Source organism: Trichomycterus rosablanca, chromosome 24, assembly GCF_030014385.1.
Source record: "Trichomycterus rosablanca isolate fTriRos1 chromosome 24, fTriRos1.hap1, whole genome shotgun sequence".
In the NCBI taxonomy this organism is placed as follows: domain Eukaryota; kingdom Metazoa; phylum Chordata; class Actinopteri; order Siluriformes; family Trichomycteridae; genus Trichomycterus; species Trichomycterus rosablanca.
The window spans coordinates 19,131,632-19,157,683 of record NC_086011.1 but is presented as its reverse complement, the minus strand read 5'-3'; the positions used below and the strand labels follow the sequence as shown (position 1 = coordinate 19,157,683).

The 26,052-nt window shown below is 47.9% G+C and overlaps 2 protein-coding genes across 4 annotated transcripts; both read left to right on the top strand.

Moving 5' to 3' along the window:
* Window positions 1-661: 661 nt before the first annotated feature.
* On the top strand, window positions 662-5,104 carry fblim1 (filamin binding LIM protein 1). 2 transcript variants are annotated; one of them, XM_062986514.1, is made up of 8 exons: window positions 662-810; window positions 1,617-1,930; window positions 2,405-2,481; window positions 2,760-2,862; window positions 2,998-3,167; window positions 3,470-3,648; window positions 3,789-3,909; window positions 4,403-5,104. In XM_062986514.1, exons 2-8 carry the CDS (start codon window positions 1,621-1,623, stop codon window positions 4,514-4,516), a joined length of 1,074 nt encoding a protein of 357 aa, XP_062842584.1. In that variant the 5' UTR covers window positions 662-810; window positions 1,617-1,620; the 3' UTR covers window positions 4,517-5,104. The 2 variants fall into 2 exon arrangements, with proteins under 2 accessions (XP_062842584.1, XP_062842583.1); XM_062986513.1 differs by having other exon boundaries at window positions 2,366-2,481.
* A 1,104-nt stretch (window positions 5,105-6,208) lies between these two features.
* Window positions 6,209-25,723, top strand: si:ch1073-335m2.2 (msx2-interacting protein). Of its 2 annotated transcripts, XM_062987040.1 has the most exons (15): window positions 6,209-6,493; window positions 8,091-8,411; window positions 12,278-12,760; window positions 13,475-13,635; window positions 14,176-14,376; window positions 14,465-14,616; window positions 15,435-15,560; window positions 15,665-15,778; window positions 15,875-15,988; window positions 16,072-16,172; window positions 16,336-23,485; window positions 23,588-23,680; window positions 23,788-23,982; window positions 24,574-24,732; window positions 24,833-25,723. In XM_062987040.1, the coding sequence occupies exons 1-15, from the start codon at window positions 6,411-6,413 to the stop codon at window positions 24,962-24,964; spliced, it is 9,585 nt and encodes a 3,194-aa protein (XP_062843110.1). In that variant the 5' UTR covers window positions 6,209-6,410; the 3' UTR covers window positions 24,965-25,723. The 2 variants fall into 2 exon arrangements, with proteins under 2 accessions (XP_062843110.1, XP_062843111.1); XM_062987041.1 differs by lacking the exons at window positions 6,209-6,493; window positions 8,091-8,411 and adding an exon at window positions 9,724-9,940.
* Window positions 25,724-26,052: the final 329 nt, after the last annotated feature.

Here is a 26,052-nt window from a genome sequence, read left to right as displayed (position 1 = left end):
ATGAGCGATGAAAAGCAGCCAATCCACCTTCTGCATGTATTTAGGAGTTGAAAAAGGCTTATCAGACTAGATCTGTTTATAGATTTATTCTTATATTTATTTTTATAATCTATTTTCTGTCCACATACTTTTGATCTCGTGTTTAAAGATAGCAGGGACTGGAGAGGAAGGCATGTAGGGTCACATAATGCTCCTGCATTCTCACAGATAAAAGGTGTGTGTGTGTGTGTGTGTTTGTTGCACAATGCAAGTGTGTGTGCATGCACATACATGCACTGCATTGTGCAATAGTTTCTCCATGTGTGTGTGTGTGTGTGTGTGTGTGTGTGTGTGTGTGTGGGCGTGCCAGGCATTGTACAGACCCTGGACAGTGATCAACTCTTCACCTTTTACGGCGGGGAAACTCGAGCTGTCAGTCAGCAGGAACAGAGAGAGAGAACAGCGGACTGGAACACATGAGGAACGCGGGGTGGGGAAACGGGAACGCAGCGAGTTTTACAGCTTCTCCTTAACATTTATAAACTTCTCTTTCTTCTTGCAGAGTAAAAATCGCTCGTCCAAATATTTCTGGCTTCGTCTGTGAGGGGGGAGAAGCGAACAGGGGCGCTGGGGCGGGAACAAGGTAGAACCGGGGGAGGGAACGAGGGAGGAAGGAACGATAGACGGAGGAAAAGGAGTGGCCTGGTGCAGATCGCTGGAGTTTCTCTCTCTGTGTGGACGTGGGAGTGACGAGTGGGGAGAGACACGGTGAGACAGAGACACAGAGAGACAGACACAGAGAGACAGACAGGAGAAGCTTCAGTCCTTCAGGTTCGTGCTTTATAAACACGAGTGAAAAGTTCGGAACCAGGATGTGATCTGATCTGCTGTAAAGGAACGCTGCATGCTGTGTGTGTGTGTGTGTGTGTGTGTGTGTGTGTGTGTGTGTGTGTTAATACTTTGCTTTACAGTAGGTGTATTTTTACAGCAGGAACCTTTTTAAGAGCTTTTGTGCTATCAGAACCCTGTATCTGGTCCAGTTCTGAAGGTTCCAGTTCTTTGCTTTAAACAGGACGTCCATGTTCTAGTATGGAAGTTACCAAAGTTTATAGTTCTGGTTCCAGAGTGGGCGTGGGGGTTCCGAGAACCTGAGAATGCTTTCTCTGAGGAGTTTGGTGTGTTGTCAGCTCCACGGTTCCTGTTCGTGGTTCAGATTGTGGTTGTACATGCTGTGTTCCACGTATATCACCAGGGTTACCTAACTAGTACACTGGGACCTTTGGAGCTATGACTGGTACTACTGGTTCCTGGAAGCTCCTGATGCTGGACGCTGGAGTTCTGGTGTACGTGGTGTGATGGAAGATCTGGTGAAGGAGGGTTTGTTTCCGTTCGCAGAGCTTCGATCGGCTGTGATACGTGACGGGCTGATAAAACTGGTTGGGTGGCAGGATGTGACAGGATGAACGTGATGAATACATGAATTATTATTGCTTTAATTTTCAGCATTGATGTACTGATGAATTTACGGCTGTGATATGAGATGAGTGGATTTGATATGTTGGACGTGTTACCACCTCTTTATCAGGAGCCCTTAGTGAACTCACACTCATTTTGTTGGTTTGTTGGTCTGTTTCCAGCACCATGACGTCCACGGCCTCTCAGAAGAGGATGGTCTCCTCAGTCTTCATCACCCTGGCACCCCCGACCCGAGCCACGGTAACACCCACGCCGCAGATCACCCAGCATTCGGCCGTCCCCGTCAGCCCCACCGGGACCCAGAGAAAACCCTCCACGCCCACCAGCGCCTGTCAGGATTTGGGACGGAGCCTTTTGCCCACAGAGGCCAGGAAACCCCACACGGATGAAAGCAAACATGGAGCTGCGCACACGGCACCGTCCAGAGCGGGTCGAACTGGACATCTGCAGAAAACGGAGAAAAAGAGTCCAGACGGTAACGAAGCTTCATCAGTCGAGTAGATGATTGGCTGGATGGATACATGAACCTGCAGTTGGATGAATGGTTGGTTGGATAGATATGGTGGACTGATTGATGGATGGATTGGCTGATAGATGATTGGATGGATGGATGGATGGATGGATTGGCTGATAGATGATTGAATGGAGGGATTGGCTGATAGATGATTGGATGGATGGATTGGCTGATAGATGATTGGATGGATGGATGGATGGATAGATTGGCTGTTAGATGATTGGATGGATGGATGGATTGATGGATTGGCTGATAGATGATTGGATGGATGGATTGGTTGATAGATGATTGGATGGATGGATTCATGGATTGGTTGATGGACTGATTGATGACAATGGAGGTTTGGTGTATCTGCACTAGAATGCTTTGATCTTCTCATGTGTTGCTTAATTCCAGACTGTTTTCCTCCTCCACCTCCTCCACCTCCATCTATAGACTCAGACGTCTCTCATGTTCCCTTTGCTCCTCCTCCGTCTGACCTTAAATGCCGACCACCAGCTTCCACACGCGAGGTGAGACGCCCCCCCACACACACACACGCACACACACACACACACACACACACATACAGACAGTCACGCCATGCTCTCCTCAGACACGCCCTTTCGGGTCTGTTGAGCTTGAACTCAGGGGCTCAGACTCTCCGCATTGGTGGGCATTCGACCGCTGTGCCACCCGAGTGCCCGTGTGACCTTAACGTGGTCCTGTGTGAGTGTGTAGAACTGTAGGTCAGGAATGTGTCAGATTGTGACGCATCTGAACTGCTGGGTTTGTTTCTGCTGTGCATTAGAAGCAGCTCTCTGATCCTGGGCGTGTGGAGACGACGACGCCTCCTGCTGGTTGGAGTCAGAACGAGTCGACCGGACTGCAAGTGGAAGAGGACGTCTCACCAGGTCACACACACACACACACACACACACACACACACACACACACACACACAGATCTGTGATTCAGACCAGTCCACAGTACCATAATGTTTTATCATTATTATTATGTGTGTGTGTATGTGTGTGTGTTTGTATCAGATGTGTGTGGATTTTGCCGGAAGCCTGTACCCCTGAGCGAGCAGGCCATCGAGGCGCTGAACAGAATCTACCACAGCGGCTGCTTCCAGTGCAGACAGTGTAACGTCCCGCTGGCTGGCAGAACCTACTACAACAAGGCTGGACTCCCGCTGTGTGAGGACTGTTACCAGGTACATAGTCCCCGGTCAGCCTTTATTATAGTTTAAATCAGTTATTTATCAGGTTGGACCCTTGAGCAGCTCTAAGTGGCGGCCTTCAGCTTCCAAGCAAGCGTTTCACTCAAGTGTACACATGCATGTTTATATGTATATAAGGGTCTGTGTGAAAACCTGGTGACCCACCCTGCTCCCTACTTATATAGTGAACTGAGAGCATTGGGACTGAAACAGGAACCTTTTATTTGTACTGGAACTGATTTATTGTCAATAACTGTTTTAAATTCTGACCCGTGTTGCCCTGTCGTTGCGTCCAGGCCAGCCTGGAGCCGTGCTGGGCGTGCGGCGAGCTCATTAAGGATCAGGTGATCCGGGCGCTAGAACGAGCCTACCATCCACCCTGCTTCGTCTGCACCACCTGCAAGCAGCCAATCGGAGAGCAGCGTTTTGCGCAGGGCGAGGTGGGCGAGGTTTACTGCCTGCAGGATTATTACAGGTACAACACCTCACATGTTTTGGACTTTATACGCTGCACCAAGCTGCGTGGATGAACCACACCCATCACCATATAGTATGGCTGAGATTTTACCGTATATAATAAACGCCGGGTGTGTTTTTGGTGTGTGTGTGATTTAGGAAGTACGCTCCTCAGTGCAGTGTGTGTGGAGAGCTGATCATCCCCAGAGAGGACGGGACGGACAGCTACACGGTCGAATGTCTCGGTCAATCTTTCCACGAGGACTGCTACCGCTGTGAGGTGTGGAACAGTTCAGAATACTAGCATTTACAATCCATGATCACTGCCAGACTATAAGGCTAAAAGTATGTGGACACCTGACGCTGAACTTGTTGGACATCCCATATGAAAACCAAAGGCATTAACATGAAGTTGCCCTGTCGTTGGCACAAAACGATGCCCCAATCATTCCTGATTTTGTTCGTTGGGGTTGAGGTCAGGGCTCTGTGCAGGCCACCGGAGGGTCCCAACCCCAAACCACCCATAAATCGTTGCCTCAAATACTGAAGCATACAATTTACTTTTAATATACCTGTTAACAGTGGGTGTGGCTAACAGATCTGGACCTCTAATAAGAAAAGGTGTCCACATACTTGTGGTGTATGGATCGTTCTGATTTGGCACTGGTAACCGTACACAGACTGGAGTAAAGTCACTGCCAGTTCTCGGGAGGTCTTAACAAAGGTGTGTTAAAACAGTGGAATGAGGTTTGACAGGTTCTCTTGTTCTTCAGGTGTGTGCGGTGCTTCTCTCCCCGGAGCCGAACGAACACGGCTGCCACCCGCTGGACGGGCAGATCCTGTGCAAACCCTGCCATCTTACCATGATCCAAACCAGCCAACACTGATCCTGCCCTCAGGAACCGATCACTCAGCACGACCGGCTAAACCCACAGAGCTCCGATCTTCAGCTTAGAGGCGTTTCTGACGCAGGACAACGAAATAACTGTAAATGGATATAATGGACATTTTTATTTAGATAATTTAGATAAAATCACTCAGAATTACCACAATTAAGATCTGCTATTCACAAAAGAATTTAGACCCCTCATTCAATACATTGTAGACGCCTTTTTGCCAGCAATTTCAGCTGTGAGTCCTCCTGGTTACATCTCTTACATACGCTTTGCATGCCTGGATTTGGGCAGTTTATCCCATTCTTTCAGGCCCCGACGGACTGGAAGTGTAGCTGCAATTACCAGAAAAAAAACAGAATAATAATCCAACTGTTAAAATACTTTATATCACTTTATTTTTACATCCACATTTTTTATTTTTCTGCATTTTATCAGCCATGTAGCTGCACGTGTATGAAACTCTGTTGTAATCTGTTCTTTTGCACTTGTATAATTTGCACCAAAATCAGTTCACCAAAGATATTTATTCATCATTAATTCATTCCATGTTTTCAGACAATTAAAATGAATAAATACTGAGTGTTGTTGTTGTTTTATTTGATATAATAAACCATTGTGGGTCAGATTCTGTTTGGCTAAATTATTAATTAAAGATCAAGTTTCTTTTCATTCCACTTTTATTATTTTTAAGATGTGGCACTTTTGGGCAAAGCCGTAATCACATTATATACTGGGGAGCCGGGGCGCACAGGACATTATTTGGGTGTGCACAAAATGTCCCTCCAATTTACTGACATAAAATGATAAATGAACCACTCACGTTCCACTCATGAGCTTTGTGTAATGTTAGGAACCATCACTGTTCCCATCAGTTGTTGACATGGAACGTTTCAGAACAGCAGGAACACCCACCCCACCCCCAGTGTTGAATTCATGGGTACAGCCGTGCTTTTGGGTATGCAGGGGGTATCAGGCGAGATCTTGTATATATATAGAACTGTATACAGGGCTGCAGAATGGATGGAAGGACCATGTAAAATAGTACTGTGCTTGGTTTATATCCTCTTTTTGTGTTGTTTTGACGTCTTTACATGATTAAAACACATTTATCAGATCAAAATCACATCAATTTGGTTGGATTTGATGTTAATTTGATTTGTTTTTGGCTAAGTCAGCAGAACTGCTTTGATTAGCATCTCATTATATGAATACAACATACAGTACAGTGTTCACCAGGGTCTTTTGGTATACTATATTTAAAAAAAGAGATAAATTAATACAGATAAAGTGTAAATGAAGTGAGAACTGTTGTACTGGGGGGGGGGGGGGGGGGGGGGTGTAGAACCAGTGGGGGTGTGGGAAACCTTCTCAGGCACTTTGAAGCGATCTGTGTACATCATGAAGGCCCCGTTTTCACCGTCTCATTAAGTGACTGACTGGAAAATTCGACATAAATGTGAAAGATTTCATTACATTTGCTCATATTTAGTTTGTTTGTTTATTTATTTGTTTGTTTTAGGTGTCGTTTCGTAACAGCGGGGGCGCGCGCGCGGACACGAGCAAAATGAAGGTGGAAAAAACAGTCGAGATGGAAGACGTGCGCGCTCCCGCTCCGGTGGAGTTCACACGCCTTGCGCGCTCCCGCTCAGTGTCGGGTTCACACGGCTGCACTGAGACACAAACACACACACATACACACACACACAGAGCCACATAGACACTCATTAGAGCTACACGAACACAGCAGCGCACGGTGACTGCGCGGAGGGAGCGGAGCGGTACAGCGGTCATTCCGGAGAGAAGAGCTGGATTTTATCCCCACAAGCAGCGCGTTAAGAACCGTCCTCACAGAGCTTATGTGTATGAAGAGGAGCAGAGCAGCACCATGGTTCGGGAAACCAGACACCTGTGGGTGGGAAATTTACCCGAACACGTCCGAGAGGAGAAAATAGTGGAGCATTTCAAACGGTGAGCGGAGAGTTCGGGCTTAGCTTAGCATAGGCTAGCTTAGCATAGCTCCGCGGCCTCCAACCCGCCCTATGAATGAACCACCAAAATACCACATTTACGCCCTAATTCACTTACCTTCTAACACCTGACCTTAATTTGTAGTTAATTTTAATTGTATTAAACTTGGGGAATGTGAGCTGAAGTTGGTATTTATATCGTTAATCAGGTTTAACCCGTTAGCTTGTAGCTATTAGGCTATCTCGCTAACGTTAGCTGCGATTTTATTTTGTAAAATATTACGCGTTTTATTTTTCACCTCTCGTGTTTCACAAATATGCACGTGTATTATTTTTAGTATTTAACATTCAGCTATTTAGAATTCCTGGAAACGTTTTATTTACAGGTCAGTATTTGTGTTCGTAGGTTGAAATGGTAGCTCGCTAAGCTAACGTGGCTAACAGGGTGGAAGTCTGTGATGTAGCATGGCTGCCCGATCAACTCGCTCCTCACTTTCAGAAAAGATTCATTTATTATTTAATTAAAAAGACATCATTTAAAATTAAAGGCATATAAGTGCATTTAGCAATAATTTATTTCCCGATTTTATCCAGTTGTTTACAATCGAAAAATATCAAGCAGATTTGTTTTTATTTTTTTAATTTTTTGGCGATATTTTCTGTTTTATCCTCACAGATTAAATTACACCTGGATTTTAAAATCCAGCATTTATAATATAAAATTTTTTAAACAATAAATGTATACCCATTCAACATTTCTACACTGTTTGAGGCTTTTATGATAAAAAAGTAATTTCCTGCAAACGAGATATTAAATATTAAGAATTAAACACAACACATGAAACCAAATACTAACATTAAAATATTAGAAAACAAACAATATTGTTTTAAATAAAATAATTAATGAAAGCAAAGATTAGAACATTAGAGAAACAATAAAACATTTATTAGAAGCCAAACTGAAGAATTTCTGTCACTTGTTTAAGAGTAAAAGCACAAGATCTCATGACAGATGATATTTAAGCCAGAAAATCTGTCAAATCAACTATAAGCTTTTGACAAAGCGACATTTCAATGTGAATATGAATGGCTGTTCTTGCAAAACAGATCCTAAAAGGTCCTAAACTGAACATGGATTGTTAATAAATATAACTGAATTTAAAACAGGAGGATTAATAATGACTGGGTTTTATTTTCACACCACCAGTACAATCTAAAACTCAATTTAATATATTGCTGCTGCTGTTGTTTCTGCACATGCAGCAAAAATGAAAGCTGTTTAGTCACTCGCTATAAATTAATTTAGAAGAAACATAATGTGCAAGAATCTTTATGAAATATTAAAAGCATAGAAGGAGGAAAACATTAAAACAATAAAAAACATAAATTTAATCACAGCACTGCAGCAGGATTGCTTAGCTCTGCGTTATAATTCCTAAACAAAAGCAGCTTGTTTTGTCCCTTTATAAGTTCCGCTTAGCTTTAGTGTGCAGCTATAGACGTATAAAAATGCACAGCTGCTTAATTCAGCTTCTACACGTTGTATTATTATCATGATTCACTGCTTCACGTCTCTCTCCGTCTCAACCCCTCGGCAGGTATGGACGGGTGGAGAGCGTTAAGGTCCTCCGGAAGCGGGGCTCGGAGGGCGGCGTGGCGGCGTTCGTGGACTTTGTGGACATCAAAAGCGCGCAGAAGGCGCACAACTCCGTCAACAAGATGGGCGACCGAGACCTCCGCACAGATTACAACGAGCCCGGCTCGGTGCCCAGCGCCGTCCGGGGCCTGGACGACGCCTCGCCGTCCAGCAGTCACGCCAGGGACGTGGCGAGTTTCTCCCGGGCCGCCGTGGGTGCCGTTTATGGACCCCCGGTGTCTCTGCACACCAGAGAGGGACGCTATGAGCGCAGAATAGACGGGTAAGTGGACGCAGTCTCCCCTCCGAAGTGCAGGAGGGAGGCCGTGCTGTCAGAATTAAAACATGTTTACGAGCACTGTCAGGTGTTTTTGGGTTTAATTGCTTTTTTTTTGATAATCTAGGGATTTTCCTCCTCCGCTCTCTGAGGCCCGGCTCCGCTCGTGGAATTATTTATCCGTTTCTCTTTGTCGTTTTGTGAATGTGTGGATTTAAGGTGTGTGTTCGTAAAAATTTGGGATTACTGTGTGAGCCATATCCTTCCTCCGAGCTGGATATTAACCCGAGTGGAGAATATCCCGGTGAGTTTGGATATATCACGATCGCAGGGACGTATCTGGTGAGTTTTGGATATTAGGCGTTCCCGTGCTTCCCTCCGAGCGTTGGATATTACCGGTACTTCCTGGGATCACCTGTGTTGGAAGTATTTACCATCCCATTAACGGATTAAATACAAACGTGATGTGCTTTTGCTTCTGTTTGACTCTTTTTAGTTTGTTTGTTTTTCTCTCCACACCGAGTAGTTTCATCTAAATCAGGATCAGATTTTGAATGTTTTATTTTTTTTATTATTGTTATTATTTTGGTTTGTTTTCCATCTTCCATCTCGGTCATTGTTCTAACTCTGTCTGTCATGGTGCTGTCGCAAACTCTGGATGTGTATCTCATCCCACGCCTCGCCACGCTGGATTTATCTCAGTGAGCTCGACTCTCTCGGGGCTTCCTGTAGCCTCCGATTTACGCCGGTTATCGCGCTCAGGGCGTGATACGTGCCTCGGAGGGACCATTTTGGAGACTATACCAGAAAGACCGAAGACCGGAAGAACTCGATCTAAATGGGATACGTGAAGAAACTCTGAGAGCTTTGGATCTAAGTCGCTTTTTGGGATATATGACGCTGGACTATAGCAGATTCGATTTATCGGATAATTCGGAACTATCGGAACAGGTTCGGTTATTCGGAACTATCAGCTGTACTGTGGATGTACCAGTCGACTCAAGTGGACGTTAGAAGGTGTGACCTTTAAATCAGTGGAGGGTACGATACAGATCAGGATTAATTCTGAGGAATATCTCATGGAGAGAAACTCTTGGTGAATCCATGATGGTCTATTAAAGGAACCTGCTGCCACAAACTGGAATTATTTTTTTCCTACAGTATTTTTCGACCCCCCTGAAACATAAGTGATGGGATTACTCCTCAAGAGGTCAAGAACCATGGATATATACATGGATATTTGTTCCCCGTGACTCTGAACCCTGTGGTGCGGATATTTTTAATCTAAGAGTTAGGAGTTAAGAGGAATACTTTTTATTTTTTCAGAACTCGTAGCCTTGTTTGGATATTCTTCTACCACCCTGTGGAGGATTCTCTTTCATTTTTATTCCTATTTTTCTAACTGCGACAGCAAACAAGGCACATCCTACCCCATTTTTTATCAGTCACCATTTTGGCCTCACTCTTTTCGGCTCACACATTTGCCCTCCTATATTGTGTTCGGAATATGTAGGTTGAATTTCGTCTCCGACAAGGTTGGTATTGCCCTCCCTGCTTCATGCACCCCCCCCCCCCCCCCCCTTTTTGCGCTTTCTTTGACTAACCCATGCTTTCTTTTCTCTCCCTCACCCTACTAACCCTAAAGCTCGTAGAAAATATACAAACCTGCCTGTTTAATCCCGAAAGAAATAACCTCACTCACTCGTTCTGTCCTCTCTCTCTCTCTTCCCTCTCTCTTCCCTCTCTCTTCCCTCTCTGTGTGAGATAAATGTCTGATTTTTGAATTAACCGCCGTGATTTTACAGCTCCGTTCACCTCGACCTGGGTTCACCTGCCTGGATTTTATCCACACTTCATCATTGTTGATATATTTTTAGTATTAAAGGCACAAAGAATAAAAAATTCATGGCTGCGTTTATATTTTGATCAGCACCCAGCACCCTGAGTCTGTGTGGGTTTCCTCTGAACGCTCCGGTTTCCTCCCACAGTACAAAAACATTCAAGTGAGGTGAACTGGAGACACAAAATTGTCCCTGACTGTGTAAAACTCGACGATAAAATCCTAATATATAATTAACAATAATTAGCACCCAGCATTTTATTAGTAATTGTACTAAAACAATAATAATCTGACTGGTTTTAATCATTTATTCTATTTCTAAATCATCCAATAGTGCTCAGTAACAGGTTAGTTCTGCTAATGGCACTGCCCGAGTTTCTGGGGTTCGAATCCCAGGCTGGTCTGAATACAGTACAGGCGGTTAATGGCGGTACATGGACCGAGCTTTTATGTGGACGTGTATCGGTGCGCTCTCAGTGCCGGTCCCATGCCCGGATATATAGAAGGTTCGTGTTAAGATGGGCATGAAGCATTAAAACTGTGCCAAATCGAACGCGCGAGTGAACAATCAGCTGTGGCGACGCCTAATGGGAGTTAAAATTGAGTATTATTTTGGCTCCATAATTCCTGGTGACATCTAACTCGAAATGGAAAGCAGTTGTGGAAGATAAGCTTTTATTTCTAAGAATTTTAGAAGGTGCAGCCCTACTTTATTCTTCTCCGTGATCAGCATGACTTGCTAAAAAAGTCAGTTCTGATTGGTTGACACATCAGTCGTGTATGAGTGCGCTCGGGTTGCACGGCGGCGTGTTATACTAACCCACCACCTCTGAGATCTGGGTTCGGATCCCAGTGGTGCTCTCAACCGGTCGGATGGATTATCACCATATAAAGGGTGGCAATCCCTCACCATCACTGAGATGATTCAGAAGTTTGAATCTCTGCTGTGCTATCAGTCCGTCGGGCGTCTAGACTGACATGATTGGATTCATTAGGTCTGGCACCAAAACAGGCCTGGCTTGCAGTCGGAGTTCCAACTCACGCCAAAGGTGTTTAATGAAGTTAAGGGCAGACTGGTGCCATTGAGGAGTTGAACACAGGTGGAGCGAGACATGATCCAGGCCGTACGTTGGTCAGATGATTCAAGCGCTGTCCTAAAAACCCGACTGCATTTGATTTTATTTAAGCGGAGAGGTCAGACATAAGGTGTAAATTGGTTGATCCCAAATTCACTTCTGTTTTATACTTCCGTGCACTACATAGGGTACAGAAAAGCCGTCCATGGGTGCATTCGGACTGAACACTTGTACATAAACCCCGTTTGCAGATTTCACTCGGTGTAGTCATTGCCGATTCCCCTTTTGTGACTCTTCGTGCTGCTCGTACCACCACTTCTGAGACCATCAGCCACGTCTCTTCTCGCGGAGCTCTTTAAATACCCCACTGCTAGTGCAGGCACCCCGACCGTACAGTGGAATCTCCCTTAGGAGCTGCCTGTTTTGGGTGCCTGGCCTGGTCAAAAGCACCGCATGGGGATTCGAACTCAAGAGCTTGAGGTCTCTGTGTCAGTGGACCACTTTAGTGCCCCGTGTTTTAAGATATAAGGTGTTGTGGTCACCTGTCTTTAAGGACCTATTGACTTGGTCACTAGAGGGAACTTGGTGTGGTCAGGTGTTTGCACAAGTAAAGTGTGTATCGTGTGGTTAGGGGGGTTTACATTTACATTTTCAGCACGATGAGCAATTGAGGGTTAAGGGCCTCGCTCAGGGACCCAACAGTGGCAACTTGGTGGTGGTGGGGCTTGAACCGACAACCTTCTATCCAACTATCACTGGCCCTGGTTTAAACTGGGTTGGGCGGGGATGGGACTGTATTTCAGAGCCGGTTTTTGATTGGTCATCATCCTCATGCATCACGTGGAGAGCGAGACGTGAGACGTGACGTATCATTTTGCATGAATGTCTGAGTGATTCGTCCTTTTGTTTGTTTGATTTTGAACGTGTTTTCCTTCTCTGTGTTTCTCTCCCCTCAGCAGTTCGGACAGTCGGGATCGGGCGTACGAGCACAATCCCTACGGACACCACGAGCGCGGCGGCACTTTCGAAAGGCCGCGCCACTACAACTCGGACTATTACAGAGACCGCGCCATGTTCGCGTCCGGGGTCGGCCCCAGCCCGGCGGTGAGCGCCATCAGCGGCGGCTTCGACGCCCCGGAGTCTCACTTCGAGTCTCGGATACGCGAGCCCTTTCCTCCGTCCGGCTCCACGCGCCGGGACCCTTACCGGGACGACAGGGGGCGCCGCGCCGATCGGACTTATCACCGGCGGAGTCGATCGTCTCATTCCTCGCAGTCGCGACACCCCTCTCCGCAAAGGACCACAGGACAGACCCCGAAAGCACCTCATTCCCCTAAAAGAGTAGCGGTATCGCCGAGCAGAGGACAGCGGTCGCGGTCACGGAGCCGGTCGTCCAGCTCGGACTCGGTCAGCAGCACCAGCAGCACCGGGAGCGGCAGGTAAAGCCACGGTCATTAATCACCGGGTCACTCCCATCAGCTTTTAACATTTATTACGCCAAGGCAGCTCGTCCAGCTTTAACCATGAGGTTTAGTGTGTGAAGTCCATATAAGGGAATGTACCAGCTAGACCAGTTCTCTGTCCCAATCAAATCCTTGCCAATTCCCCTACTGGAATCCTCTTGCTGCTTGCACCAACCCCGTGCTGTCCAGTGAGAGCTGAACCACGTACTGAACTACTTATTATTTGTAAACCACCCAGTATGCAGCTGATGTTGTAGATATCACTAGAAATGGTGTTGAACTGGTGGGTTACTGGTGAAAAATGGGTGGGATTGATTGGAATGCCTGTAGGAAACCATAAAACCGGGCTGGATGCAGAAGCCGTGATGTCATCATGTACTAGTGTGGAGTGCAGAGGTCAGAACGTGGGAAGCAGTTTGGTATAGAAAGGAAATAGACATAAACACAGCGTGGTCCAGTCTGCTGTGTGCACAGTCAGCTTTTACAGGTATCCACTCGCCCTAATGGCATCGCCGCATCGATCGGATGTCTGCCGTCCCCCCGGAGACGTCGGCCCGCGCCGGATAGCGTTTCCGGACGCTCTATTTTTAGCCTGGGAGCCAGCTAGCCTGTGTTGCGTAATGAAAGTGGCGCTCTGTGTAGCGCTCTGCGAGTCCGTTCTGACGTTCGTCTATTTCTGTGTTCTGGCAGCAGCGACTCCAACAGCAGTTCGAGCGAGGGATCTCGGGCGCGCTCGGTTCAGTCTGCGGCGACGCACCCCCCTCCGGGTCCTCCCCCGCTGGTCCTGGACTGCGACGAGCCCCGCAGGAGCTTCGGGATCAGGGTCCAGAACCTTCCTGTACGATCCACAGGTCAGTTTGAACGTTCCTGGATGTTTGGTTGATTCTGTCATTTTCACTCCGTCTGGCTGTCTCACTACTCCAGTGCATTTGGATATACCTCATTCCCCTGTGCGCTCTGCCAGTTTCTGCTGACCACACACTCCTCCTCACACTTGTGTAAAGGTCCCTGGTTGTATCTTTGAGGGATATGAGAGAATGGCACACTATGCTCTGTGTGTTCCTCCACCACTCCCAGACCAGCCCCAAAGATCACATATCACAGTCGCAGCGAGAACAGACCCATCGACCTTCCCTCCCTCAAACACAGCCAATTGTGTTTGTGGAAGCTCGGCTAGGACGGTAGCTCTGCTCAGATTTGAGCTAATTCAGCCCAGATGTGTTATGGTTCCACTGGGAAACCTCGCAGTGCTTTGGCCATCCCTCTCCCCCAACATTAGATGTTGCCAATAATGCCAGCCATCAGAATGGCTGAGATTGGAACCTAGATTATTTGTAACCATAACAGGCCCTGCTCAGATGCTCTCTGACCTCGTGTATGTTCACCCCCAGACACCAGTTTGAAAGACGGCCTGTTCCACGAGTTCAAAAAGTACGGCAAGGTGACGTCGGTGCAGATCCACGGCGCCTCGGAGGAGCGGTACGGGTTAGTGTTCTTCAGACAGCAGGAGGACCAGGAGAAAGCTCTGAGCGTGTCTAAAGGGAAGCTCTTTTTTGGGATGCTGATCGAAGTGACTGCGTGGAACGGACCCGGTGAGTATCAGCACCTCGGCGGATGACGCGTCCTGTGGTGCGCCCGGTCGCCCCAGGCTGATGATGCGACGCTTCTTTTATCAAACAGAGACTGAAAGTGAGAACGAGTTTCGCCCGTTGGACGGGAGGATAGACGAGTTCCACCCGAAAGCTACTCGCACTTTGTTTATCGGGAATCTGGAGAAGACGACCAACTACCAGCAGCTGCTCGACGTCTTCCAGCGCTTCGGGGAGATCGTGGTGAGCACTTACACCGCCCTGATCTGAGAATTACTGCACTGAATGGACAAAAGAATGTGGTCCTAGTGACCCGCCCTGCTCCCCACTCCCTACCTGATCAGCTGCCTCAGTAGAGAGGATTCTAATAACACCTGGAGCTCATAATCAGATTATTTAGACGCTCTACTTACCCCGTTAGCGCTAGCACTCCAGCTAACGCCTCACTCCGCGTACCGAAAACGCTTAAACTGCCCCTGACGCCCCAATTTACAAATGAACCACACTCGTATAATTACACCTTTACACGGATTAAACATCAACGAGAACTTATTTTCTTGTGAACAGAACTCCGTTGGTTGCTCCGCATTGATTCGTCCGCCATGTTTGTAGTTCTTTGTAAGAAGTCGTGCCGCACTGAATGCTGGGATTGATCTTCAGCGCTGAGGAGGCGTCGGACGCTCCCTCGTCATTCGGTCAGATCATCACAGGCGCCTCACTAGGAGCATTTTAAGGGAGCTAAGAATTTAGACACGCCCTCTTCTCGGGAGTGTAGGATGATTAAGTAAAGAGGTGGACATAGCAACCCCACATAGCTCCCTGATCCTGGAATGGCTGGATGTAGCTTCATAGCTCTTTAATAAGGTTTGATTGAAGCTATATTCATGAAGCCACGCCCATCACTTAATCTACTCATGTCTCCATGACGCTGCAGAACTATATTTAATACCAGACTGTGTGTGAATAAGCGGCGCCGCCAGCAGGAGACGTTCTGTATTACAGTGAATCATGTGGACGCCTCGTGAGATCTTCATGCTGATGTGTGTTTGTATGTTGTGTAGGATATTGATATAAAGAGGGTGAATGGAGTTCCGCAGTATGCCTTTGTGCAGTACTCTGATATCGCCAGCGTTTGTAAAGCCATCAAGAAAATGGACGGAGAGTATTTGGGCGCCAACAGACTCAAGGTAAGACTTTACATCATAGCTTTGCCATTCTTAGTGAACAGATCTATATCTGATGCTGCTCTGACTTAAAAGCAGCATTAAATCTGATCGATCTTGGGTTGCAGCTTGGTTTCGGGAAGAGCATGCCGACGACGTGCGTGTGGTTAGACGGCCTGTCGTCCAACATCACCGAGCAGTACCTGACCCGACACTTCTGTCGCTACGGCCACGTGGTTAAGGTACGAGGCTTAGTGCTCTGCATACACACACTCACGGGTGTTTCTATCACACTGGGACCGGCCTCATACTGGGAATGTTGATTTTTTTTTTGTCAGGTGGTGTTCGACAGGTTAAAGGGCATGGCTCTCATCCTCTACAACAACACGGATTTCGCCCAGGCGGCTGTAAGAGAGACCAAAGGCTGGAAAATCGGAGGAAACAAAATCAAGGTAACAGGAAGGTTCATAGTAAACGTGTCTTGACTGGTTATACTGGTAATGTGTTGCTTTAATGCGTCTGATTGTACCTGCAGGTCGACTTTGCCAGTCAGGAGAGCCAGGTTGCGTTCTATCGCTCCATGCAGGCTTCAGGACAGGATATGCGCGAGTTTTATGACATCGCTTCAGAAAGAAGGTAAGCAGGCTATGCCAAATTGGGAGAAAAAGGGGTGAAATGCATAAAAAGATACTCAAAAAATAGGGGTTTAGTTCCTATAAGTTTATTGTGTGATCGTGTGGAGGAATTCGTGTCGGTGAACGGGGTCGTGTATTGATAGCTCATATGTTTTCTCTAACAGAGACGAGCGAAGACCTCCGTATCACGAATTCTCAGCAGAGAGAGCGTACTATGAGAACGTCCGGACCCCGGGTATCTATGCCGAAGACCCCCGTCGAGAGTATTCCGTCCGAGCCAGAGAGCGGTACGCAGAGTTGGACCACTATCCAGCCGAGCACTACGACCCACGTTATCACGAGGACCCTCGAGAGTACCGGGATTATCGGGATCCGTTCGAACAGGACATCAGAAAGTACAGCTACATTCAGCGGGAACGGGAGCGAGAACGCGAGCGCTTCGAGGCCGACCGGGGAAGATGGAGTCCCTCCCATCCACGCCGACCCATAACCCCTACGGCCTCGCCTTCACCATCCGAGCGCGTCTCTAGAGAAGAGCGGCGGGTGTACAGGCAGTCGTCCGAGAGGAGCGGGAGCTGTAGCTCGTTATCACCCACGCCTCAGTACGAAAAGACCGAAAAGTCTCCGGTCGAGTATAAGACGGAGGGTCTGGACAGAGAAACGGAGCCGGCCGAGGCCGATCGGGCCAGCGGGACGGAGAAGAGCAAGCGCGGCAGGCGCAAAGACAAGGCAGACAGAGAGAAGGGCGAGAAGGTCAAGTCGAGGAGGGGGAAGGTGCAGTCTCCCAGCATGTCTTTCGCCGAGCCGGATCGGGAGCCAAGCCTGGATTCAAATTCTGGAAAAGTTAAAGTTCCCGATGCCGACGGCTCGGAGAAACCGAGGCACAAAGGCGAGGGATCCCCTTTTGATCCGATGTCTCGCTTGGAGCCGCAAAAAGAACGGCTTGATTTCAGCAAGACCGAGTCTCAGGAACGGGATAACAAAGGAAGGTCCAAGAAACCCCCTAAATCTGAAATTAACGACGGGAAAGATCCTCTAATGGACTCCGACAAGCTGGCAGCACGGAAGAGGCGCTTCGGTGATCCTATTAGTAAAGGCGTAAAACCAAAAAGGGGTCGAGTTGAGGATGACCAGACTACTGGGGCTGGCCAACCTGCCGATTCTGGGGCAAATTCGTTTGCAAAAGAGCTAGAAAGTGACGTAAAAACGTTAGAAAAAGACGCACAGAAGAGGGATCATTCCAAATCCAGTTCCGACAGGGTGGCCTCTCATCAGAGGGAAGAGTCGGATCCCAGTATAAGAGCCGAGTCACAAAGTGCGTCTGCACGCCAAGGAGAGCATTCTGAGCCTTTGGAGCCTTTAAACTCGAAATCGCATCCTGGCCCAAGCACGTCTAGACAAGTCTCCAACGACGGAAGCCCGGAAAAGGACGCCAAAGGCAAGGACGAATATTTGGACATCGATCTTTCTCAGAGTTATCGCAAGCAGATGGAACAAAACCGAAGACTTCAGCAGCAGCTCCAAGAGTCTGAAAAAGCAGGGAAAACGGAAACCTCTCAAAGTCTGGACACAGAAGATTTAGAGCATCGCAGTTTAGTGCACGAGGTTGGGAAGCCACCACAGGACGTCACTGATAACTCTCCACCGAGCAAAAGCAAGAAGCAAGATCAGTTAGAAATGGACCTTGGTAGCAAGAGAGAACGTGTATATCGCATTTTTCGCCCGAAGAGCGAAGACCCCGAATGGACCTCGCCAAGGTTTCACGCCTCTCAACACGGAGATGAAGAATTTACAGACGTTCCGCAATTAATCAATGTTAAAGAAGTCAAAGAACAGCCCAGAACGGTAGATAACGCTCACCCGGACTTGGACGTCGGAGTTAAACAGGTACATTGCCCACAAATGTCAAAGTTAAGCACTCCGGTACAGGATGAACAAAGGCGCTGGGAGAGTCGCCTGAAGCAGGACTTGTTACCCGACTTCTCCAGGAACTCTGAGAAAAGGCGTCTCAATCGTAAATATTTAAACTATAGACTCTGGCCTGATTTGGAACCTGGTGAGGTGCATTCTGATTCTGAGGAGGATCGAGAGCAGAAACCGAACTCTCCCATGCCTTCAACCTCGGTGTCTTTTCCTGAGCGGCACCGAGGAGACCGGTTATCGGAATCCAAGCTGACCAACTCCCTGGAAAGAAACAAATTCTGTTCCTACGCGCTTGACCAAACCATCACACCGGATACGAAAGCTCTGCTGGAGCGAGCAAAGTCTTTGTCCTCTTCGAGAGAAGATAATTGGTCCTTTCTTGACTGTGACTCGCATTTTGCGAGTTTCAGAAGCAGGAAAGATACAGAGAAGGTAGAATCCACGCCCCGCCCGACGCCTTCATGGTACATGAAGAAAAAGAAAGCACGAAGCGAGTCTGACGATAAACTAGACGACAGGAAGGAAGATCCTAAACCGGCGGAACAAGAGAGGCGAGAGCTTTTTGCTTCGCGCTTTCTCCACAGTTCTATTTTCGAACAAGACTCGAGGCGCCTTCAGCATCTTGAAAAGAAACATGAAGATGCTGCAAATGCTTTTCCAGGTGGTCAGCAAGGCCAAATCGAAGGTCAGCCTGACCCGGAACCGGTCGTCCTTTTCCATGATCGCTTTTTAGAGTTGACGAGGCTGCAGCAACAGAAGGGAAAAGACCCGTCTCAGCAAGATCCCCAAAAAGATGAAAGTGTCGAGGAAAAAGCGAATGATAAAACACAGGAGGAGCAGAAATCGACCCAGCAACCCAGTGCTGTTGAGTCTAATGTGCAGCAAGCTGAGATTAAACCAGTCAGCCCTGCACAGGTACCTCAGACAAGCCCTGTGCAAAGCATTCAGACCAACACTGTCCAGGAACCTCAGAAGTCACCACCAGTCATCCAGACTAAAGAGTTATCACCACAACCAGAAGCGGTTTCTGTCCGAGCTCCTTCCCCTAAACAACCAAGTCCTCCAGTTAAAGAAGAAAAGCAGCCTGAACAACCCGTTACTTCTCAGTCAAGTTCACTGCCCCAAGAAATGCCTGAAATTCAGGAGCCAAAACCTTCGCTAAATGAGACTAGGGTAAGCCCTACTAAAGAGATGGAAGTGACTAAAGACGGAAATGATGAGGAGTTATCCAGCAGTAATACACAGACCACTGACGCCCAACTAAACAGTGAACCAGAACCCGAACCAAAGAGTGAGCTCCCAGAATTACAGAATTCTCCCTCCCCTATGATTGTGAATGAACCAGGCGTGTTAGAAAAACCTGAGCCTGAAACCATAGAGGCAGAACTGCTACTCAGAGAGGTTCACCCAAAAGGTGCTGACAGTTACACTGCAGAGGAACCGGTTTCTCCTCTGCCCAAGTCGAAAAGTAAGAAGGCGAAGGCCTCTCCTACAACGCCAGTTGCTCCTCTGACCTCAACAAACACGCCAGATAAACAAACTACGCGCAAAAGTGAGCGGATCGATAGAGAAAAGCTTAAGCGTTCATCTTCTCCCAGAGGAGAGCAATCTAAAGCAGTTTCAGATTCCAAAACAACTGCCAAGTCTCCTATTCATAGCCCCGAGCCGGAAGGTACAGAGCAGAACGCGCTCTCTGGAAGATCAAGGCGTAAAAATGTGCGTTCGGTTTATTTGAAGAATCCGAACAAAGAGGAATCTGTACCACAGCCTGTCAAGGAAGCGGAGTCACCACGTGGTGCACGCAAACGTGGTGTAGATAAAGATTCAGTGCAACAGCAACCGGCAGAGCCCGAAAGCCTTCCTGCACCGACGACCTCGAGACGCGGACGTCCACCCAAGAATCGACGCCAAGGAGAAGATCTTGCAGGTGGGAAAAACGAGCGGTCAAAGTTGTCTGACGCTAAGGAGAGTGATATCAGTGAAAACAGTGATGCCATCACTAAAGTGGGCAAAGGCAAGCATTCACCTCAGACCACAAAATCAGCAAATCAGGGCACTGTATCTGGATTTGGCAAGAAAGGAGACAACATTTCTGAGCCTATGGCCTCTGGTGTGGACATGGAGTCTCAGGACGGCACCGTCCAGCAGGATGGTGGTCCATCAGTGGAAAACGACACAAAGGAGGAAAGCATTTTAGAAACAAAGCAAGAGAAGGACAGAGAGACTCCACTAGAAGGTGCTGCTGGAGGCCAAAATAAACCATGCGATCCCGTTCAGGAAGCCTCATCCTTAGAGAAAAGTGGAAGACCAAAGCCAACTAGACTCAATCGCAACCCAAAGATAGTGACTGACGATAAATCTCTAATTCTCAAAGATCTCAGAATCAGGCTCGATGTGACTGAGGTAAAGGCAACTCTTCAAACAGGCGAGGATGAATCCGGGCATGACGAGTCACCTAAAAAGATGCTTGGTACATCCCCTAAAGAGCCAATACCAGAACCCAGGTTTGAGAAGGAAATCATGATGGACGAAGATACAATTAAAGAAGAGTCTATAACACCTCCCCCAAAGGTTAAGGATCCTAATGAGGCATTGTTATTCCGCCAAATGGAACTAGAACAAGCTGTGGAGAACATAGCCAAGCTTACAGAGGACCCTACACCCATGCAGTTTAAAATCCCAAATGAGTCACAACCTACTGAACTTGTTGTGGAGCCCGAGATTGAGCCAGAAGGAGACAAGCCAGCTAATCCCGCTAGTGAAACGGAACTTGCTGCCGCTATCGATTCCATCACATCTGAAGACATGTCCTGCAGCCTGCCACAAGACCAAATCATAAGTTCTGTCATCAATCCAGAGCCAGGCATCCAAACTCTGGTACCAGATGCAAAAGTTGCTGAAAGTGATGTGGATTCGGCCACTATCCAAGAGGACGCCTCCAATACGGGAGCAACAAAAAAGGGGGCTAAAGGAAGACCAAAGGCTCAAAAAAGAGCTAAAGGCCCGAGGGCTGTGAACAAAAAGGATGCAGCCAAAGAGATGGTAATCGATGCAGAGAGTTCGTCTGTAAAGTCACCAGAGTCTTTACCTCCAGAGATACCCACAGGAACAGAGACCTCACCACCAGCAGCTGCAGTGATTACTCCCACATCCAAGCAGGATATGAGTTTACCGGTCAATGTTACTGAAGTTCCTAAAGTGACCGAGGTTCCTCTTAAAGAACAGCCTGACCTGCCAAAACCATCAGGTCTTCCAGTAAGCAAAAGCCCAACGTCCATTAAGCCTCAGCCCAATCCTTATGATTGTACATCTCCATCTGTTTCTCCCACAAGTATTTGCCTCAAACCTTTACATCAAAGTCGACCCCCAATTTCCCCCACAGACCAACTGAATCAGTCTAAAGAGACCGCAGTGCTCACCAATTCAGTAATGCCTACAGCTCCGGTGGAGAGCCCAACGATGCATCCCAGCAGCGATCTACGTAAAATTCTCGCAAAGCCGAGAGGTATCCCAATCCCAGAGGTTAATGCTATTCCTGGGGCCATACATGCAAGGGAGAGTGATGCCAAAAATGTCCCACATGAGAACAGGCAGCCTTCTATTTCAGCTCAACCCTTAGTTCGACCGCCAGCGTCCTTAGCATCTCCAGAAACAAAGCAATCGGTCATTTCTGTAATCGCCTCCACAGCCTCGGTCATCAGTCGAATCTGCAACCCTTCTGAATCAGAGGAGACGCACAGTGTTCCAATAAATAATCCCTTTGTGGAAAAGCAACCACCCAAACCAGTGTACCAGCCCAGCATGGAGGAAAGCGGCGCTTATCATGGACCGCCCGGTGGAGAGGAGGGTGGAAACGCAAGTCGCTATATAGTAGAGAACACATCCTTGAGCACAGGCCCTCCTCCTGCAGGCCTAAGGGTAAACACCTCGGAGGGAGTGGTAGTGCTTAGTTACTCTGGGCAGAAAATCGAGGGTCGACAACGGATTAGTGCCAAGATCAGCCAGATCCCACCTCCTAGTGCCATAGACATAGAATCCCAGCAGCTGGTATCAATGCCTCCGATCAAACCAGAACTTTACGGTGCATCCCAGCGAGACTCACCCAAGGGTCCAGTTCCGTCATCGGATCATGGCCATTCTCTGAAGTCACAGGCAAATATGTCTTCTAAGCATGAATCTGGGCCAGACAAGTTGGATCCCTACTCTCCTGTGCAAAGTGGTGTTGTAAAAAGAATACAGCAGACTCCTGGTCCATCACAGGTCATAGGTTTTCATCCCTCAGACTACACTATTCTAATGAAGCATCCAAAAAAGGCAGAAGGGAATGAATCTCCCTGGGTGTCGGCTATAAGTCCTGCCATAAGCCCTCATCTTCCCTCTGCAGCTGGTAACCATGTTGGGTTTATACCAGGAACACCTACAGATAGACCCCCTTCACATATTCAGCCCTTACAGGAACCAAGATCTCCAAGGAAATCTGGACATCCCCATTCTCCCTTTGCTAAAGTGTCCTCGCCTATTGGCTCTTCATCTCCCAAAGCTGTTTCAATGGTCTTGCAACCGGGTTTGCCTACAATTTCTCAGTACATCCCCAGTGTGCATCATTCTGAACAGTCAGTCATCATGCCTCCTCATAGTTCCCACGGCGGTCTGGGAAGAATTTCTCCTCACCGGGTGGGCCAGGCCATTACCATGGGTCATCTTTCTCAAGGAGAGGTCAGAGTTAACACGCCACCTCTGGTAATGAGCTATGGCATTCATAACGAAGGCCTTGCATCATCCTGGCCACCAGGCCAACAGCGCTCGACGTCTCCTCAGGCTGTAGTGAACCGAGAGATGGTCCTCAAGGTTAACCCAGCCAATGCCAGAGGCCACGATGGACTAGGGAGACCACCAGCTACTCAACTAAAACAAGACTCAATACCTGCAGAGTACCGCGGGCCAGTTCACAGCGGAATGGCGCTGGACCGATTTAACATGTCGGCGAGAGACATGCGAATGCTCATTCACCACCAGCAGGGGGAGCGTCCGTCTGGAGAGCTGCACCCAGGCCACATTGCAGAGGCTGCCAACTCGACCACGAACATCGCCGCGTCCCTTTCTCCACGGCCACACCTCTTACAAAAAGGCGTGTCCGACAAGGATGCCGTAAAGCAATCTGAAATTAAGAGGTCCACGTCACCACCAGGAAAAGAAGGAATCATGGGGATTCGTGGTGCAGTCCCTGCGATTGCCTCCCCTCAGCGGGTACATCTGATCCCCTCCGGGGCCGTTCCACAGTTTCCTGAGTATTCGACCATGTACACCAACCTACGCACCGTCCACTCCCAGTTTTCCGAAAGCTCCCCTCTGGGAATGAGCCAGCCTCCTCGCAATATCACACCCTCACAGGTAAGCCACTAGGGGGCGCACCACAGGAGGCGTTCACTCCCATTTCTGATTCCTGTGTATGATGTTTGAGTTTTTGCTAATTGGTGTTTTATTTTAAACAAGGGTGTTCAAGAATCCGACCGCAGCCAGACGCCGACGGAAACGAACATGGAGCATGTCGAGCACCAGCAGGTCAACATGGTCCAGCTGCTAACGGTGAGATACAACCAGAATTTGAGGAGAAAATCGACTTTGAGGCCATTTTTGAAGCAGACGTGCTGTATTATTTATAACCGAACACTTACGTTTGTTTTATCTTACAGCGGTACCCGATTGTGTGGCAAGGCCTGTTGGCACTAAAGAACGATACCGCTGCGGTCCAGCTGCACTTTGTATGCGGAAACAAGTCTCTGGGGCTGCGCTCCCTCCCTGTGCCAGAGACTGGCGCTCTCCTCCGTATCGTCCAGAGGATGAGATTAGAGACGCAACAGCTCGAAGGAGTAGCTCGCAGAATGACCGTAAGTCTCCCAATGATGTTTATTATTTTCCTTTTTAACCATTTTGCAAAGTAAACAAAACAGTTTGGTGGTGCAGTGGTCTAATACGGTAGAATAAGCTAACTCGACATTGCGGAGTGTTAAATCCCAGCAGTGCTACAGACACGATTGGGCGTGGCACCGAGGTCGGATGGGGCTCCTGGACAGGGCACTGGCACGGACGTTGGGGATTCACATTTAGCATAGTGTGACTTTTTAAGTACATGGTGGCTGGCGATGAGAAGCGTCTAGCGCCCTACACACTGTGCCGGAAGGGGTGTGTGATAGTCTGAGTCTCTCCTTGGCCAGAACGGTGCCAAAGAGAGGAAGGAACAAAGGGAAAAGTAATGCAATACCTGTATCACTTGTGGAAAAGTAATTGCCCCTTGAACTCGATTACTGGTTGTGCTGCTTTTAGAAGCAACAACTGCAACCAGATGCTACTGGTGACTATTTTGACATCACTGGAGGGGTTGTGGTCCAGTCCTGTACTACTCTAGTACCGGGACCACACCCATTGGGGTTTGAATTAGAATTAGCTTTGAATTGTCTCTGTGCTCTTTTTATCTGAAGGGCGAGAGTGACTTCTGCCTCCTGCTGGCCATGCCGTGCGGTCGAGATACAGAAGACGTGGTGAACCAGACCCAAGTTCTCAAATCGGCCTTTATCAACTACCTGAAGGCCAAGCTGGCGGCGGGAATCATCAACGTACCCAACCCTGGATCCAATCAGGTGCGTGGAATGTTTGTGATGTCATAAAGTCTAGTTGCCGTTTCTGATGCGTACTGTTGGGCTACGATTCTGACCCTCGCTTTTCCTCCCCCCTCTCCAGCCTGCCTACGTGCTGCAGATTTTCCCTCCGTGCGAGTTTTCGGAGAGTCACCTCTCACGACTGGCTCCTGACCTTCTAAACCAGATCTCCAGTATTTCTCCTCACCTCATGATCGTCATCACCTCCGTCTGATCCTGAGACTCGCGTTGTTCTGGCCTCGTCTCTGCGGACGCCTCGGGATTACGGGACGGACGCGTCCGGATACTTACGTACATATAGGACCTTCTGACTCTGAGCGGCTGGAGGATCGTCCGTCTGCAGCGCCACTCCAGATCAGCACCAGATGAACTCGATCATGTCTGCTGTACTTCTATTTATTGGAGATCATTTTTTCTTTTTAATCCTAATAATTTGGGGGAATTGTGGTGTTTTTGGAGAACGTAAAAAGGGCGGAAATTTTTTTAGTTTTTTTTTCTTTCTGTTCCTCCCTCATGGATCTAGTCCTGATCTTTTTGAGGTAGGGAACAGGAGCAGTGTAACAGAACCATGTATGTCATGAATGTCGGTAAGTGCCCCGTACGGAGCTTTAATGTCCGATTCGGGAGGTCGACCCGTCAGAATCCGCTCCCGCTCACTGCGCCCATTCAGATCATGATGAACCCACCCGCCGGCTGGAGCTTCGGATGGCAGGACTGTAAATATTTTAAATATTTAAAACTTTGGCTTGAACCCAGGAGAGTTGCCCTTTATTTTCAGCGGTGGGTCTGAGCAGCCGAATCTCCGAGGCAGGACAGGAGTGAAAGATGCCGACACAGAGACTGGACTTTCATTTGTCATGTAAATACTTCAGACTTTTGGGCTGGCAGCTCTTACCAGGGTTTGTTGTTGCGGGCACTTCAAATTTTCTTACTCAAATAAAAAAAAAGTTTCAGAAAACACGATCAGTCATGATCACATCCCATCGTCTCCTTTATTTCCTGTGTGCTCAGTGATTTTTTTTTACCTTTCACCTAACTAATAAGTAAATACTAATAAAACTAAACTAATAAACCACCTTCAGTTCATCCAGAACGGCTCGAGTCCTCACGTCTACTAAACGCTCTGCACACATCACACCTATCCTTCAGCACGTACACTGGATTACACTACATCTGCAGGATTAACTACAAAATCCCGATTCTCACCTTCAGGGCTCTCCATGGTCTCGCTCCTACATATCTCACTGAACTCATCCAGGTTTACTCTCTCTCGCACCCTTAGATCCTCTGACTCTGCTCTTC